Genomic DNA, 16,495 nt, shown 5'->3' with positions numbered 1-16,495 from the left:
TTCACACCAATTATAAAATATTTTGTGGAAAACTCTTAATGAATGATTTCTACGTTCATTTAAAAACAATATTGCATCCAACGGGGTAGACAGACATAACAGTATTTGTTCTAACTATTTTAAAAGAATTAAAAGAAAATGCATAACTACTTACTAAATCCGAGACTATGATTAGTCGACTATTCTGATGGCTCCGTAGAATGGGCATTTAATTATGTGAGTTCACTTTTACAATTAAGGAGCGTGTGGGAAGATATGTGCAACTGCTAGTTGCAAACAAAAATATTTATATAAAAACTGTTATAGATTTATACTGATAAAGTAAAACAGGGAATCGCAATAGCTTAGAGAGGCGGATAAACATTCAGCTGAACCACTAGACTCAGATGTCGACTCTCGAAGTAGTTATAAGCCTATATGATTATCTATACCTTACATGTAAAGTAACGGCGTAGATGTAACACATTATCGTCAGTGTTATTACTTCGTACGATTCCTTTTTCTAGATCTACGTATAAATGTGTGTGTGTGTGTGTGTGTGTGTTTGTGTGTATGTGTTTTTTTATAGCTGCTTCTATAATTAGTAAAACATAGAAGTAGAACTCTATTTACGTTGATATTGTATTACAAAATTATGCTGATTGTTATCATTTATTGCATCAATTGGATTAATAAAATTCATTGGTACATTTTGTGAAATATATTCCGTGTATAATATGAAGTTGACATCGATTGTCTGATCGATGTTCATTTTGTACTCATAAACATTTGCGAGTTTCGCAATTGGACAACTAAAAGGTTTAATTTCCCGTCGCTGGAACAAAAGTAATAGATATTTTATGCCAACGCAACTTGTATTTTGTAAACAAGACCGAATAATGAAAGAGATCAGAAAAGTAATGATTTTTTTTAGTAGGAACTTTCATTTTTGTTGCTACGGTCACTTCCAGTGACAACTTGTGACAAAAACGTCAATTGCATGTTCATGCACATTTTTTTTATTCGTATTTTTAAACATACATTATTATGATCACTTGTCTGCGAGTCTGTCTAGCTGTTGCGACGATATAATATTATGTCAAAGCGAGTTTTAGCTCAGCGAATGTTCGAATGTATGTGTAGTGTTACATATACAAACATTTATATATATGTAGCATGCGCTACTTTCCTACTGAGGCAATTAAACATTCGTTTATTGTCAAAGCTCTGTGTTTGCTATCCTTGTATTGTATTGTGAGATCGTCGTGCTACCGTGCCGAGTGAGTAGCTGTGCGGTCAGCGGCGGCACGCGCTGTTGTCGGGCGCACGACGGCGCGCGCCGCCACGGCCTTGAAGTCACACGGCACACGCTCTTCTTGTTACAGGCAAGTCGGTCAACGCCAAGGACACCCTAGAAGACAAGAAAGATGACAACGAGCTGTGGGAGGCGCAAGCTGCCTTCCTCGGGCCCAACCTCTGGGACAAGACCCTGCCCTACGATCCCGATCTCAAGGTACAACAAGTCAGTATTACAACAAACTTTATTACCTATTGCGTGTTGCGTGTCGTGTGCGTCTCACCGGCTGCTCGATAGCGGCTGCGCGCACTAGGTAATAGAGTGGCTGTCATATGCAGCCGACTCTTGTCCTGCTGTGCTTCCTATGATCTTAGTTTTAAGATGTCGTATGTCCTTGATACTTATGTTACATGACATTTGCGAATTAAACGCCATGTTGCGAAGTGGTTATCGTTTTAAAATAATTATATCTGCTGTTGCGTTTCTCCCTTGTATGCGTAATGCTCGATAAATATTGTTTGTTCGCACCGAATAAGGCGCCCTAGTGCTGCCGTGAAGGCGGTGCGAGAGGGTGAGGGTGCGATTTGTGACACGTAACGTTGGATGTTTTCAGTACGTGGACCTAGACGAGTTCCTGTCGGAGAATGGCATGCCCGGTGACGGCCTGGGCGGCGGCCACCTCGGTGGCTCCGCGTTCGGGCCGGGCACGGGCCTCACGCTGGGCTTGCAGGCGCCCGTCACCAAACGCGAGCGCTCGCCCTCGCCCTCTGATTGCATGAGCCCGGATACCATCAACCCGCCGCTTTCTCCCGCCGATTCAAGTTAGTATACTACTTTTTTCAATTTACTATAATATAATAGTTAAGTGATCACCTACGCTAACAATTATCCAATACACTAGAGTAACTCGTTGAAGTGATATTCAAGGAAGGCATTTCTACATTTATATAAATGTATTAATGGTAATAAGAATCTTTCTTGGATTGAACAAAATAATGTCGTGATAAGTCACAAAATAACACAAATAGACTTCAGTATATCCTCTAGAATATCAAATTAATCACCATCAGTGTCACTTACAACAGTGAAAGTTAATATCACTTTTTCCCAAAAAGATGTAAACTTTCAAAACAACATATAAATATAGTGATCTAACGTAGTTTTATATAAATTTCCAGCATTCTCTATGGCGTCATCTGGTCGTGACTTCGATCCACGAACGCGTGCATTCTCCGACGAAGAACTCAAGCCGCAGCCGATGATCAAGAAGTCCCGGAAACAGGTAAATGATGTTAGTGCGCTGATCATTCCTAGCAGCATGCTGCGAACAGCCTGCGGGGTGCGGCGTCACTTGTAACACACACACACACTGACAATACAATCTTATATGTTAGACAGACTAAAGTTCGAAAATATTTCAATTAAGAACACTCATTCATACGTCTTAAGTCGACTTTCAAAGTCGTTAAGTAGCCTTTTTAGTACAGATTTATCTGAAATCTATACCAATACAGACCACCCTTAGTGACCAATCAACGACTTTGAGTGCGGCTGTAAGAGCTATTAACAATAATAACTTTTATTGTAAATATCAATCACTGTACCAGTGGTTTTCAAACTTTCTTAGCCACTACCAAATATAAATGTTCACACTCTTAGCTTCATTTCATATTTATTCTTATATTAAAGTAAATTCGTGAATAAATTCAAAATAATGTACTGAAATAAATCTGTTAAATTAAATAAAACAGAAAAATATTTCGATTTTCGGATAGAATCAGAGTTTGGAAAGCACTGGTTTTAACCGAGGCTTTATTAAATACATTATAATTACGAATACATAAATATTTCTTCATTTATTACCAGACATTTAACATATTTATATTTTGAGTCGTACGAACGATTTTGATAATAAAAATTAAAAAAAAGAAAATCTATTTTTTTCACAGAAATATACCAACACAAAACATATCAACACAAAACACAGCACCACACAAGCTTATCTAACGCTTTTCCAAATTTAAACTAAACCTGTAAATAACACAGTTTTTTTTGTTTCACAACATTTCCTATCGTGATTTTTCCACTGACTAACATTCAAATACCAAAAAGCATTTTTATAGCAAGAAAATGTTAAAAATTCTTACCTAACTTTATATTATTTTATGTTTATGTGAATGTTATGGCCAGTGGGAATTCACAGTAATGCATCTACTTATCAACCATTAAACCATTTGGATAGATTTGTCCAATTTTCGTTATACATACTATAGGATATAGGATCTCTACGGCAGATTAGCGTGTTGATTTTGTTAAAAATCATAAATATCCTACAAGATATAATTGGTATTAGATGGTTAATCTCTAGAAAGCATCATGCTTAATGTCAATTTTAGATCATGTACTTTTTCTTCTCCTTTTTACTATTTCTTAAATAAATGGGAAAGAATAATGACGCCATAGAGAATGCTGGAGATTAACAGAATAGAAAAGATATAGACTACTTTGAACACAGCAAACTTTGCTACCTCCAAGTGCTTTTTGATTAATTGCCACGTAAAGAGAATCAGATTTAGTACTCTGATCCGATTTGATCGTTTGAAAATAGCTACATGCTCACAACGAAAATCAAATCACAACAAAACCTATATCATTTAAATAAGCAACAATATACATTATAAAATATTTATTATCAGTAAGTCGATTAAATATTATTATGTTTAATTCATACATAGTTAAAAAACACAGTAACAAATTATTCACAACTATTGTAGAATATAAGGATTGCTTTTTAGTATTTTTAAACGGTTGTAGAGCAAAGGGTATGGATTTTTACTTTTATTTAACTAACAATTTCTGCAACATATTTTTCTATATTTAGGGTATTATATCTTTAAAAAATTTAACAATAAATAAGGGAACGGATAAAGTAGACGTTTTAATTTTTTTTTAATGTCAAACTATTTAAACTAGACACCGAGAGTTTTATGCACTTTGAAATTTAAACGCAACAGCTTAGACGATGCTAAGTTTAAAAATTACATCCGTCATCGTCGTAGAACAAATTTAGCTTCTAACTATTGTACGAGCCACACTAAGGAAATACTGTTTTTAGCACTGCAAAAAGATATAAATACTGTATGGTCCAATACATTTCCTTTTTTAAAAATTGTTATTAACACGTCTGTGCTAATTGTTGCTGACTTGATTGCTTCGTTATAAAGGATATGAAAAGATTGGTGAAGTATTTGTTAAAGAATTTAGGTCGAAATACTGGATCTACTTTCACTTGAGGTTCAGTGAATTGGATATTATGGTAAAGAATTCCATCGAAAGTAAAAGTTAAATACTGAGAAGTGTGGTATTAAAAGCAGCCAAAACCGGGCGCATGTATGTGAAGGTGTATGAATGTAGGAATTGGATCGCGTTAAATGAAGGTCCGTGGTTTCTTCCTGCCCCGCTGGGTTACGTGCGTGAGTTGTGTTGTATAGAATTTAATGAAATTTTTTCTAATAAATCTATTGAAGTTAATCGCCTCGAGTCAGTCTTTGTTTATCTATCAAGTTAATTACAATTAAATGGATGACATGTATTATAGATGAATTTGCATTGCAAATAATTGGTCTTATGATTTTTTATCATAATTGCATTTAGAGAAAAAAAAACTACACTTTTTATTTACGAGATGGAAATTGTTGCAGAAATTGTTTGTCAGAATATCAATATTTTTATGTTACGCTTATTTATAACATTTTTACAGTGGTTTACAATTACTGGAGCACGCAAACTCGAACATTGAACTCGATATAGTAAAGCGTTCCACAATATTTCAATTTGAGATGGCTACGTTATATGCAGTCGAGGACGTTTATTTCATACCCATTTCGGTGGAATGTCGTTTCACGCTCACGATGCTATGAGACTTTTGCTAATTGTAGCTCTTAATATGATAGCTTTCTGTACGATCCAAAGTGGGAAGTGAATGTAATGCTTTGACTGTACCTGCATAGGTGAGTTTGTTTTGTTTCGCGTTTGCGCGCAGGCGTCGCAACGGATCTGGTGAGTGGGGGGTGAGCTCCCCCCTCCCCGGCTCCGTCGTAACTCGCGTGTTATGTTCCACTGGTGGGTGAAGGGTGGTATGAGTATGTGGAGCGGCGTGTTAACCCCATATCGACGTCGTCGGCAGTTCGTGCCCGATGACCTGAAAGATGACAAGTACTGGGCCCGCCGGCGAAAGAACAACATGGCCGCCAAGCGCTCCCGCGACGCGCGCCGCATGAAAGAGAACCAGATCGCCCTGCGCGCCGGTTATCTCGAGAAGGAGGTGAGACTAAGTTTTTACCCGCGACCAAACGCCTGGTTTCAATATCAAACAGAAGGTAACCTATCTCCGTAACAATACCCCTGATTACGTAGATTCGAGACCGCCATTCAAATATTGCGGGAAAATATGCCCCAGCGCATGTATCTACATGCGCTGGGGCATATAAGAAGATATAACAAGCTTAACAAAGACGTATAATTAATTATATTTTATATTACTTATTTTACCCATTGTACTGTTTACTTGTGATGTCATGTTATAAGGAATATCATAATTAAGAGAGATTGTAATAATGTTACAGAATATGGGGTTACGACAAGAAGTGGAACTGCTGAAGAAGGAGAACCATATCCTCCGCGAGAAGCTGTCCAAGTACGCGGACGTGTAGACCCGCGACCCCACCACCCCATATTGCACAAACACGCCACACGATCAGTGAGTACAATCCAATCCAGAGTTGTTATTTATTCACCCGTGGACCCTTAACTCTTTGAGGTACAAAAAAAAGTATGTTTCGCCTAAAAAGGGAATCCATCAGCCTCATTTTGTCCAAAAAATGTTGACCTCTGTTTTCCCTAACATGTAAAACATTAGTTCTCAAAATGTTTTTGTTTATCAATAATATTAGTTCAAAAACTTAAATTTGTGGTGGTCATTTCAACACGAGCCGAATTGATAGCGTATTTTTTTTATAAAATTCTTCATTAGGAAGGATAAGAAAAATTAACGCAACTCATTCCTACTTCATTGAGTACTAATACTTCTATGGTGATATTGGTAGTGTCACACTTTGTATTAATAATTTTGGTGCGTAGTGTAACAATATAATTTATTTGCAGGTCGCGGGCGACGCCGCTGCCGGCTACGGGCACATCAGCAACATCTGTGTGAAGCTTTTTAAATATTTGGTTTAAATGTATTTTATTGACGTATAACCGTTAGATGTATGAGACTTATGGACTTTATAACTGTGACTTTGGTGCATCTCTTACTCCCTTTCCCTTCGGTACCACATCCATCATCACACACAAGTCTATTCCCATCCCTCTCTTCTATATCTTCCTGTACTTTGTTTTCTTCTCTTTCGGGCCACCTCGCTAATGACAACCTCAGTGTTTTATATTTCTGTTGCAAACTATATTATGCATGTGATCGTTGTTCTTTACATAGTTAATGTATAGGATTCTTGTTATAATTAATATATACGTAATCATTAGGAGATTGGAATCGGTGATGTGGCTCTGTTTGATGTTACACCGCTACTATAATAGTAATAATCGATATTGCAGTTACCGTAAGTTTTATTTATTAGTGTCATAAGTGAATCTTAACCAAAGTTCCGCTTCGAAGTCTGTTCTATCGTCGTCTCTAATTCCTTCCTCGGACTCGGTTCGATACTCTACAGGGTTAGTCAACGACGTACGGACCAACAAAATTTATGGGAAATCGTTGTTTGGAAAGGGTGTTTTAGTGTCCCCGTCCCAGCGCGCGTCGCGCCGCGCCCCGAGCCTCGCGGTCGTCCCGCAGCCGATGCGCTGTCGGGCCGCCGTATCGCTCCAGGCGCGGGTCGTCGTTAAGTTAAAGTTGTTGAATATTTATATTGTACCGGCACCGGTCGCGTGCGGCCGTGGTCGCGCGCTAGTTTGCTCAAGTGGCTCGCGTACGCATGCGCAAGTGTAGTGGCTGCGTCTGTATATAGGTAGTTTTAGTAGGTCCCCACAACGCCCCGGACACCGCGGTTTGCTCGCGATCAGGCCCTTGCACTGTCAATAATATTGCACCTCGATACACTGGTGAACTTGACGCGAGGCAATCGTACACGAGAATCGCAATCTCCCCCTTGTCAACCGTAACTCGTATTATGTTGCTCCTGACTGCGAATAAAATCGATCACAACCCCTAGACTGTCAGTTATTTAAATTTGTGTTTTCTTGCTTACATTCATTATTTATGTGTACTACGTGTTCTGTCTGTAACATCGCAAGTTTAGAAAAGACAAGAACAGTTATTAAAACTTGGTCAAAGTGACAACGTACAGAAGTATGCTATCGTATAATTTCTGACGATGAGGTAGAGTTGACAGCCTAGGGTTCGCCGGCCGCGCCTGTACCCCATCCGTCCCCGCCACGCGACGCCGAGGCCGATGAGATCCGCCGCGGCGCGCCGACCGCCCGTCCGGGGCCTATATGTCTCCCGCTCTGGCTCGCTTCTTAGGACCGCTCCGTATGAGATTAGCCCGCGAGGCGCCCGCAGATGTCGACCGCCTTTGCGCGTACCGAGCCTCAACGCCTCCGAGGCCGCCGCTCGCTGGGCGCAAGGGCACCGCATGCCCAGTCCCTTATCCGCGGGCGCCCCGCCTCGCGACAACCGTCGTTTCCGTAGTGGGCGAACACTAGTTTCGTTTCAAACTTACATAGTAGGATAGTTTAAGTAGTACGTAGATTCCGTAGTGTAGTTGTCATTAGTCTATTTTTGTTATGGCTGTAGTTGTTAACGTTTTTGAAAGTTTATATTATTTTTTTTAGTTGATAAAAGAGACTCGTGTTTTGGCGTCGTAAAGAGTAGGACCCGCGTATGTATTGGTATGGATCGGCGCTGCGTACCTCACACCGACCCTCGAGCGGCGCTCCCGTCGCCCATCTGTTGCGTATCCGTCGCATTCTATCGCGTATCTATCGCGTATCCGCCGCGTTTTCATAGCGTCTCACGCACTGACTGCATCATCTGGACGTTTCCTCTGCACTCTTGACTCGTGCTAATGTTATATATTTTTGTAGGTTTTTGTCGTTGATAAATGAGTCAATTGAATGTTTATTGAAATAAAAAAAGTTTATGAACTTAAGACTAAGGTGTTGTTGCATTTGAAAGTATTTTATGAATACAAAAAGCGAGAACAATAAAATGTTTTTTCTACAAAGTTTTACATGTGAGGGATACCGCTGTGTAGGTGTGACGGTAGAACTTTTGAATTGCACTGTTTCATATCAAAATGATATTAAATGTAATTCGTGTTAATGTTAATCGCAGCGCTCAACGGCGCTTTCATATTCCATCATCTTTGTTCGAAATCGTATACATTGAATTACGCATTATCATATAATTACGTAATATATGATACCTATATATATTATACTTATTTGTTTCTCCGTAAAAAATGTAATATGGGTATATTATAAGGTATCGTGATAAGAAGGAGTTGTATGTAAGAGCATCGCGGTAGTATCGCCTACCCCCACCCCCACCCGCGCCCTCCCCCGCGCCCTTCCGCGCCGCCACCTCCGCCTCCCTTATTTATTTCCTTGTCCCTTTCACTGGACGCAAATTGTCCCTAAACATCGCAACAACATAAAACCATATTAATTTTAAATGTACGAGTAGTATTTCCTTTGGTAACTTATATGGTTCTATGAATTGAAATAAAAGTTGATTGTTGTATTTATGTTTATTTATTTTGCCGCGCGATGGCGCTAGACGGCGGGCGGTGGTAGCGGCGCCCCGCTGCCCCTCTCCCCCGCTACCCCTACGCCCCGCCCTCGCCCGCCGTCCGCGCCTCTAGGCTGCCGATACATTTCCTCGATCGCTGTTTTATGTAATAAATCGTGGTAAAAGTACCTTGCACAAAATAGACTTTTCATTCTCCCTCATCCTGACACAGAGTTATGTCACCAGTTGACCTACACCCGCTCTACTGATATGCTAGTAGGTGAGCAAGTCAATATGTGCGTCTTAAATCTCTGTAAAGATGCGTCATCTTATTCAACTCACTCGTCTTATCAAATTCATATTCAGATACCTTGAATGCATATGCTTCATTCATTTAAATATACAACACTTACATAAATACATACATTCATACTCGTGATAAGACAATATGCTCCTGTGAGTCAAGCTTGATTGAATAAAATGATGCTTTCCAATCTTTGGAGATAGAAAGATAACATTGAAAGAAACTTGGTTACCCAACATTTGAAGGTCTACGATACTCATTTGGATCACGGGTAAAAAGAAGAAAGAAACCAACCATCCAAAGAAGAAAAACCAATGTTTAAATACGATATCTACATATATTGAGGTGTTATTTTTTCTTTTTATTTATTTAAAAAAACTTCAAGGACAATTGGCTACCATACAAAAAGTTTAATTCATAAATCATTAGGGTGGTCGGGACACAGTTGCCAAACTTTTAAATTCAAGCATTGTAGCAAATATTTTTTGCAATACAAACTGTATAAATTTTGCTGCAAATTTATATAGCCTATTGCAGTTGCCAAAAGCTTAGCAATCGAAATGACTAGTCCACTTTACAACGCCTCCGACTCTGTTCGCGCGGGATAACTGATCTACATCTAAACCAAATTTCATCAAGATGCACGCAGTCGTTCTGGAGATATGTTTTATGATAAAATATCTTACAATGTACCTGTTGTTAGTAAAGAAAGACAAAAAAACACCATTTATAGTTATTCAGATACAAGGTTTTTTTTACAAAAAATTTATTGTTCATCTATAGAGCTTATGAGAATAGTTTTAGAATAGTACGTTATACAAACATCGATGAGGCTTTCCAAGTATTTAACAACATGTAAGTATATGTTGACACAACAGGCGTTACATGTTACCATTTGGTGTGATCCAGTCACACCTCGTGCTTCTAGATACAAGTTCGTCAACTACGGGTTCCTGCGTCTTTCTTCGTATGCGGCCATATGGTAAGTAATTAGTGTTCAGATATGACAAATATAAAGAGTATTATTGAAAATTTAATTAAGAAAGATTACATTTCATGGTACTTACATATAGATGTAAATACATTTAAGGCATATACGTATCTAAAAAGGTCTGTTTAGGGTTTATAAATTATTGAATATTGATGATGTTTAAATAACTTGTCTGGAGAATTAAACAAGTGAAAATTGGAATAGCAGCAACCAAATATATCACGATAACAACTGAGGTGACCCACTGACCTCGGCTTTCCGATCATTTGCCAAAGAGCAGGTCAGCTAAGTCACCAATAACTTTCTACATTTCGGATACATATTTATTTAAAGGCCACGTAACTAACCGAATAGTTTGGGTAAGTTTCCTTTGCTCGATGTATCTCTATATGCTCTATGCCCCAATTTCATCAAAGAAATAATTTTTTAGAAGAAATTATTGGGATTACCCAATAATTCTATTCTCAAGTTAAATAAAATACTAAATGAAACAGAGGAACAAATACATTGCGTTATATAAGTAGACAGGAAGAGATAGCATTTCATTTTGTTCTTCAAAAATGAATTCATTGCAATAAACATTATTCTATCCTATTAGTCGGATATTTTAACAAAACTCACCGCTAAATTTATAATACTACACACGAATACATTGCACATACAAAGCTTAATTACAAAGGGGCCAAATGCAGTGACTGTGCTGCATCAGTGGAGCAACAAAACAACCCACGTGTCCTTTATTTGCCGACCTCGTAAACCACAACAGTGCGGTGCGGCCGCACCACTTTTATCGCCTAAATGTGAAAACAGAACGTTGTCCATGTCACATGAAAGTCTTCACAAAAGAGGAAATAATTAAAAATAACATTTTAAAAATAAATTATAGAATGAATAAACATAGAACGTATTCTGTCCATACCTTTAGAATGAAAATGAAAATGAAAATGAAAAATGATTTATTACTTTAACAAAAATGGTACATACTAACATTTGTGCCGGGACTTCCATTTAAGCAACCATAACGGGCTTGTGATTGGAAGTCCCGCTCTTCCGTGTCTCATAAACAGTATCAATGGTACCTTCTTAAACTATATATTATATAAAAACAAATAATTATTTTTAAATAAGGCGAAATTTTAAGAATAAGGCGAAAGATTTGTGAAATTTAATTGCAGTTCGCTCCAAAAGAATTGTGGTAACATTCACAGCTAACTACAAAAAGGCAAAAGCAAACGTGATTCTTAATGTAAGCGAATCCAATTTTATTTTACTTCAACCTGGCATATATTAGGTTCAATAAAACGAACGAATCAAAATAGGGTTCGTTTACGTTAACGTTCACGTTAATTGAATATAACCTATCTAAATTCAACAATTTCTAGCTGGTTTTCGTTTAAAATTAAAATAATTAATAATATATAATATTTCTGCAGTATATCTTTAAAATAATAAACAAGTCCGTATATTAAATAACGCTGGGAAGTCTCTCAACTTAATCCTAAATTCTGTGCAGTAGTTTATTGGATTGTGTCGAAACAGGATCTTAATTTAGTAAGCTCTTGCAGCTCCCGTGAGGAGAAATGTATTTACAATCGGCTTTAATATTCAGCTTGTTAGGACACAAAGGCAAAGTAAATTCTTGTTTTAGTTACTACCATAAATTCCTACTTATTCCAATATTGTTTCACGAAATATTAAAAAAAAACTAAAACTACGATAGGTTACCAACATTTAAGTTCGAAATGTCAATTTAATCTTATATATAAAATTCTCGTGTCACAATTTTCGTTCCCATACTCCTCCGAAACGGCTTGACCGATTCTCATGAAATTTTGTGAGCAAATTCTGTATGTCTGAGAATCGGCTACTATCTATATTATAATCCCGCGCAGACGGAGTCGCGGGCAACAGCTAGTATACATATAATATAAAAAAATTGAATAGAGAGAATTAAATTTCCCATGACAAATTATCCACGATGAAAAAAGAAAAGGAGGCAAAAAAATAATAACTTATTTTTTGGATCGTCCTTTTTTGGAATACTTAGATTGCTAAGCAAGCATTACTTATTTTTTGTATGTCCGTAAAAAGAAGATTCAACCTTCGTGCGGTGAAAGAAAATTAAATAATTCGAAGCGGATTTGCGGCAGATAGTTGTAACAGAGCCGCGAGCCGAACAATTATACTGGAAAGTAATCGGATTCTCACCAGTTGCATTCATTGTGGATATTCATTTAAAAGCTTTCTGTGCTATTAAAAAACTCTGTCGCAATTTCTTGTTATAAAGCCGGTAATTTAATGAAATTGACTGTTTAACTTTGTGATAGCTACCACTCAGAGTGCAAAATATTTTATGCAGTGTGTACAGCCGTAGACACTCTGGGAAGAATACATATAGAATTACATCTCACAGTTGTAAATCAATCAGGACGTCTGGGCTACAGGTGGTGACGATGGACACGACTTAAATACTCAGATAAGATATGTAGTGGCGAAAGAAATTACTCAGCATTCAGTGATGCAAATATAGGTTTGGTTTTGCATAAAATAAAAAATTCAAACATTATAAAGTTTTAAACGTAATCGACGTCAGCAATAACTACATCTAATGTACGTATAGGCTCGCACGGTGCAATACCACTGTAGGTGACCTCCTACATATTCCCTAGAACGCAACACAGTCACACATACACGCACATACATCACACGCATACACGCACACATAAACACGGGTGCATGACGAGTGGTCGACGTCACGTCGATTTGTTGACCTCTGATTGGCAAATTCGAATTGCAACGCACAGCTGAGCGGGGGTCACTGACCGGTTTTGCATACGCGCGAAACGACAGTGGAGTTCCGCAGCGCCCGCGACATACCACGCTTTCGATTACGCAACTTGTTACTTTGTTATCCGAATTTGTGCATTTCTCTTTCTCCTACTTGTATTCTTCTTCTCAGTGTTGTACTCTCCTTCTTACTATTTGTTGTGGACTGTGAGTTATAATAAACTGTGCCTCATTTCACCTGTCGCCGCACTCACCCTTCACATCATCATCATTCACACCTTACCACACAGGAGGTGACACCACGTCCCCTCCCCCTTCATTGGTGACCCCGAGGAGCACTAAGATGAGCAACACCGAAGACGAATTCCAGGAGGCACGGATTTTGCGAAATGAACCTTCTGTCCATGTATGTAAGGTCGGAATTCGCATACCACCGTTTTGGCCAGAGGAACCAGAGATATGGTTTGCCCAAGTTGAAGGTCAGTTTAGCATTGCTGGCATCACTAATGATTCGACCAAATTTAATTATGCCATTGGTCAGCTCGGAAACCTGCACTCCAAGGAGGTCAAGGATTTAATTATCAATCCACCCTCCACCAACAAATTTGAAAAACTGAAAACGGAGCTGATAAAAAGACTGACTGCATCCAAAGAAAAGAAGTTGACGCAGCTGCTGATGCATGAAGAGATGGGTGACAGGAAGCCGTCGCAGTTTCTTCGGCACTTGAGAGCTTAGGCGGGTCGCAAATCTCAACCGACTTTTTGAAGACGGTTTGGGTCAGCCGGTTACCTACCGGCATTCAAACAGTCTTGGCTGGACAGACTTCTACCACAATTGAAGAGATGGCGGATATAGCAGATAGGATCAATGACCTTGTCCCCTCGACACCTCAGGTGGCATCAACCAGCCGACAGAGTGAGAATGTCGACTTGGCCAGGGAGATCGCTGCTTTACGAAAAGAGGTCCAACAGCTGGCCCTCAGACAGCGAAGCGGCAGATCAAGCAGCAAGTCCCGACCACGCGATCGTCAGCATTCTTCGTCGAGATCCCAATCCAGCTACCGGCGCCACCCAGTCTGCTGGTACCACTTTAAGTTCGCCGAGAAGGCGACCAAGTGCTGCCCTCCATGCGACTTCAAGTCGGAAAACTCCAGAGGCAATCGGTAATGACGACCGACGATTGCCCCTCTTCAACTGGTCGCCTGTTCATCACCGATCGCAAATCCAAGACACAGTTCCTGGTCGACACTGAGAGCGACCTCTGTGTCTTCCCGCGGTCGCTGCTGCGAGAGCGTCGTGCACGGACTACGTATCAGCTAAGTGCCGCTAATGGTTCTTGTATAAATACTTATGGTTATGTTCATTTACAACTCGACTTTTGTTTACGTAGAACTTTTAAATGGCGTTTTGTTGTTGCCGATGTGACTAAACCTATTATAGGTGTAGATTTTTTAAATCATTACAATTTAATAGTTGACTGTCGTAACAAACGCATAATAGACAATACAACATCTGTAACAGCTTGTGCGTTGCGAGTTAAATGCAACGACATTTCGTCGGTCAAAGTCCAATCGGGTGACTCGGGTTACCATAAAATTTTGTCGGACTTTCCCGATATTACCCGACCATCCGGCACGCACCGCATCATACCACACAACACGGTACACCATATTCGCACTACACCAGGCCCACCAGTTTCTTGTTCACCTCGTCGCCTCGCTCCAGATAAATTAAAAATCGCCAAAGAAGAATTCCAGGCTATGTTAGAATGCGGTATCGCTAGGCCGTCTGAAAGTCCTTGGTCGTCACCGTTACATTTGGTACCCAAAAAGGACAACGGTTGGCGTCCTTGTGGAGACTATCGGATGTTAAACGCCAGGACAATTCCTGATAGGTATCCTATTAGGCATATACAGGACTTCGCTCACAGTATAGCAGGGTGTAAAGTACTTAGTACACTGGACCTAGTTAAAGCGTATAACCAAATCCCTGTGAGTCCTGAGGACATTCCTAAAACCGCAATAACAACTCCATTTGGTTTGTATGAGTTCCCGTTCATGAATTTTGGCCTTTCAAATGCAGGGCAATCGTTCCAGAGGTTCGTGGACGAAATGACAAGAGGACTTGATTTTTGTTATTGTTATTTAGACGATTTTTTAATTTTTTCAAAAGACGAGACAGAACACAAAAACCATTTACGTATAATTTTCCAACGTCTAAAGGACTACGGTATGGTCATTAACGTGTCCAAGTGTGTATTCGGAGCCCGAGAAGTGTCATTTTTAGGTTATCACATTTCCGCGAGTGGCACCAAACCGCTAGACACTAAGATAGAAGCGATTAAAAATTTTCCCGTTCCTACTAACATTCGTCAACTACGGCGTTTTCTAGGAATGATCAATTTTTACAGACGTTTCTTACCGCGCGCGGCCGAATCGCAAGCACCACTAAACAAGTTATTAGTTGGAATAGTAAAAAACAACCAACCGATAACATTGAAAGATGAGTCACTCGATGCGTTCGAGCGCTGTAAACAATCCCTTTCAAACGCTGCATTATTAGCGCACCCGGATTGCCAAGCGAAACTCGCACTTATTACCGACGCATCGGACACAGCTATCGGCGCTGTATTACAACAATTTGCAGATAACGCGTGGCAACCGCTTGCATTCTTTTTGCGTAAATTAAGTCCATCTCAGGTTAAGTATTCACCTTACGACAGAGAATTGTTAGCTATTTATGAAGCCATTAAATATTTTAGGCACATGTTAGAAGCTAGGCATTTTATCATTTATACTGACCACAAGCCGATCAGTTTCGCATTCCACGAAAGGAAGAAAAACTGTTCGCCTAGACAGTATAGGCATTTGGATTACATTGCTCAATTTACGACGGATATCCGTCATATTTCCGGTAAGGATAATGTTGTTGCCGACACTTTGTCTCGTGTCGAAGCGTTAGATCAACCTCTAGACTTAGAAGCTTTAGCTAAAAGTCAGGCTAATGACCACGAACTTCAAAAATTAATAACGGAAGGTTCGTCGTTACGTCTAGAAAAATTAACATTACCCGGGTGTCGACCCCCATTGTACTGCGACGTAAGTACACCGACATCTAGGCCGTTTGTTACAAAATATTTCCGTAGGCAGGTCTTCGATTGTTTACATTCGTTGAGCCATCCAGGCGCTAATACAACAGCGAAGTTAGTCGCAGAACGCTACGTATGGCCGAGTGTTAGGAAAGACTGTCGTGATTGGGCAAAAACCTGTTTAGATTGTCAGCGCTGTAAGGTTACGCGACACGTTAACGCACCGCTCGGGACGTTTAATTTGCCCCGCGCGAGATTTAAATATGTACACATCGATCTCGTAGGGCCGTTGCCGTTATCAG

General features: G+C 39.5%; 1 protein-coding gene across 12 annotated transcripts in view; it reads left to right on the top strand.

Annotated features, from left to right (window-relative positions):
• Positions 1–9,035, top strand: part of Pdp1 (PAR bZIP family member Pdp1) — a 114,984-nt gene extending 105,949 nt beyond the window's left edge. For 6 of the 12 annotated variants that reach the window (XM_013306702.1, XM_013306698.1, XM_013306707.1 and 3 more), the window contains 6 exons: positions 1,365–1,501; positions 1,890–2,097; positions 2,455–2,558; positions 5,409–5,600; positions 5,902–6,035; positions 6,440–9,035. In XM_013306702.1, the coding sequence (XP_013162156.1) occupies positions 1,365–1,501; positions 1,890–2,097; positions 2,455–2,558; positions 5,409–5,600; positions 5,902–5,988 (728 nt within the window). In that variant the 3' untranslated portion in view covers positions 5,989–6,035; positions 6,440–9,035. Of the gene's footprint in view, positions 1–1,364; positions 1,502–1,889; positions 2,098–2,454; positions 2,568–5,408; positions 5,601–5,901; positions 6,036–6,439 lie in introns of all 12 variants that reach the window. The other 6 variants (XM_013306710.1, XM_013306709.1, XM_013306700.1 and 3 more) reach the window with 5 other exon arrangements.
• Positions 9,036–16,495: the final 7,460 nt, after the last annotated feature.

This window comes from Papilio xuthus, unplaced genomic scaffold (assembly GCF_000836235.2).
Source record: "Papilio xuthus unplaced genomic scaffold, Pxut_1.1 DF828177.1, whole genome shotgun sequence".
In the NCBI taxonomy this organism is placed as follows: Eukaryota; Metazoa; Arthropoda; class Insecta; order Lepidoptera; family Papilionidae; genus Papilio; species Papilio xuthus.
Note: the sequence above shows the minus strand (reverse complement) of the source record. Positions and strands in the feature narration are given on the sequence as shown.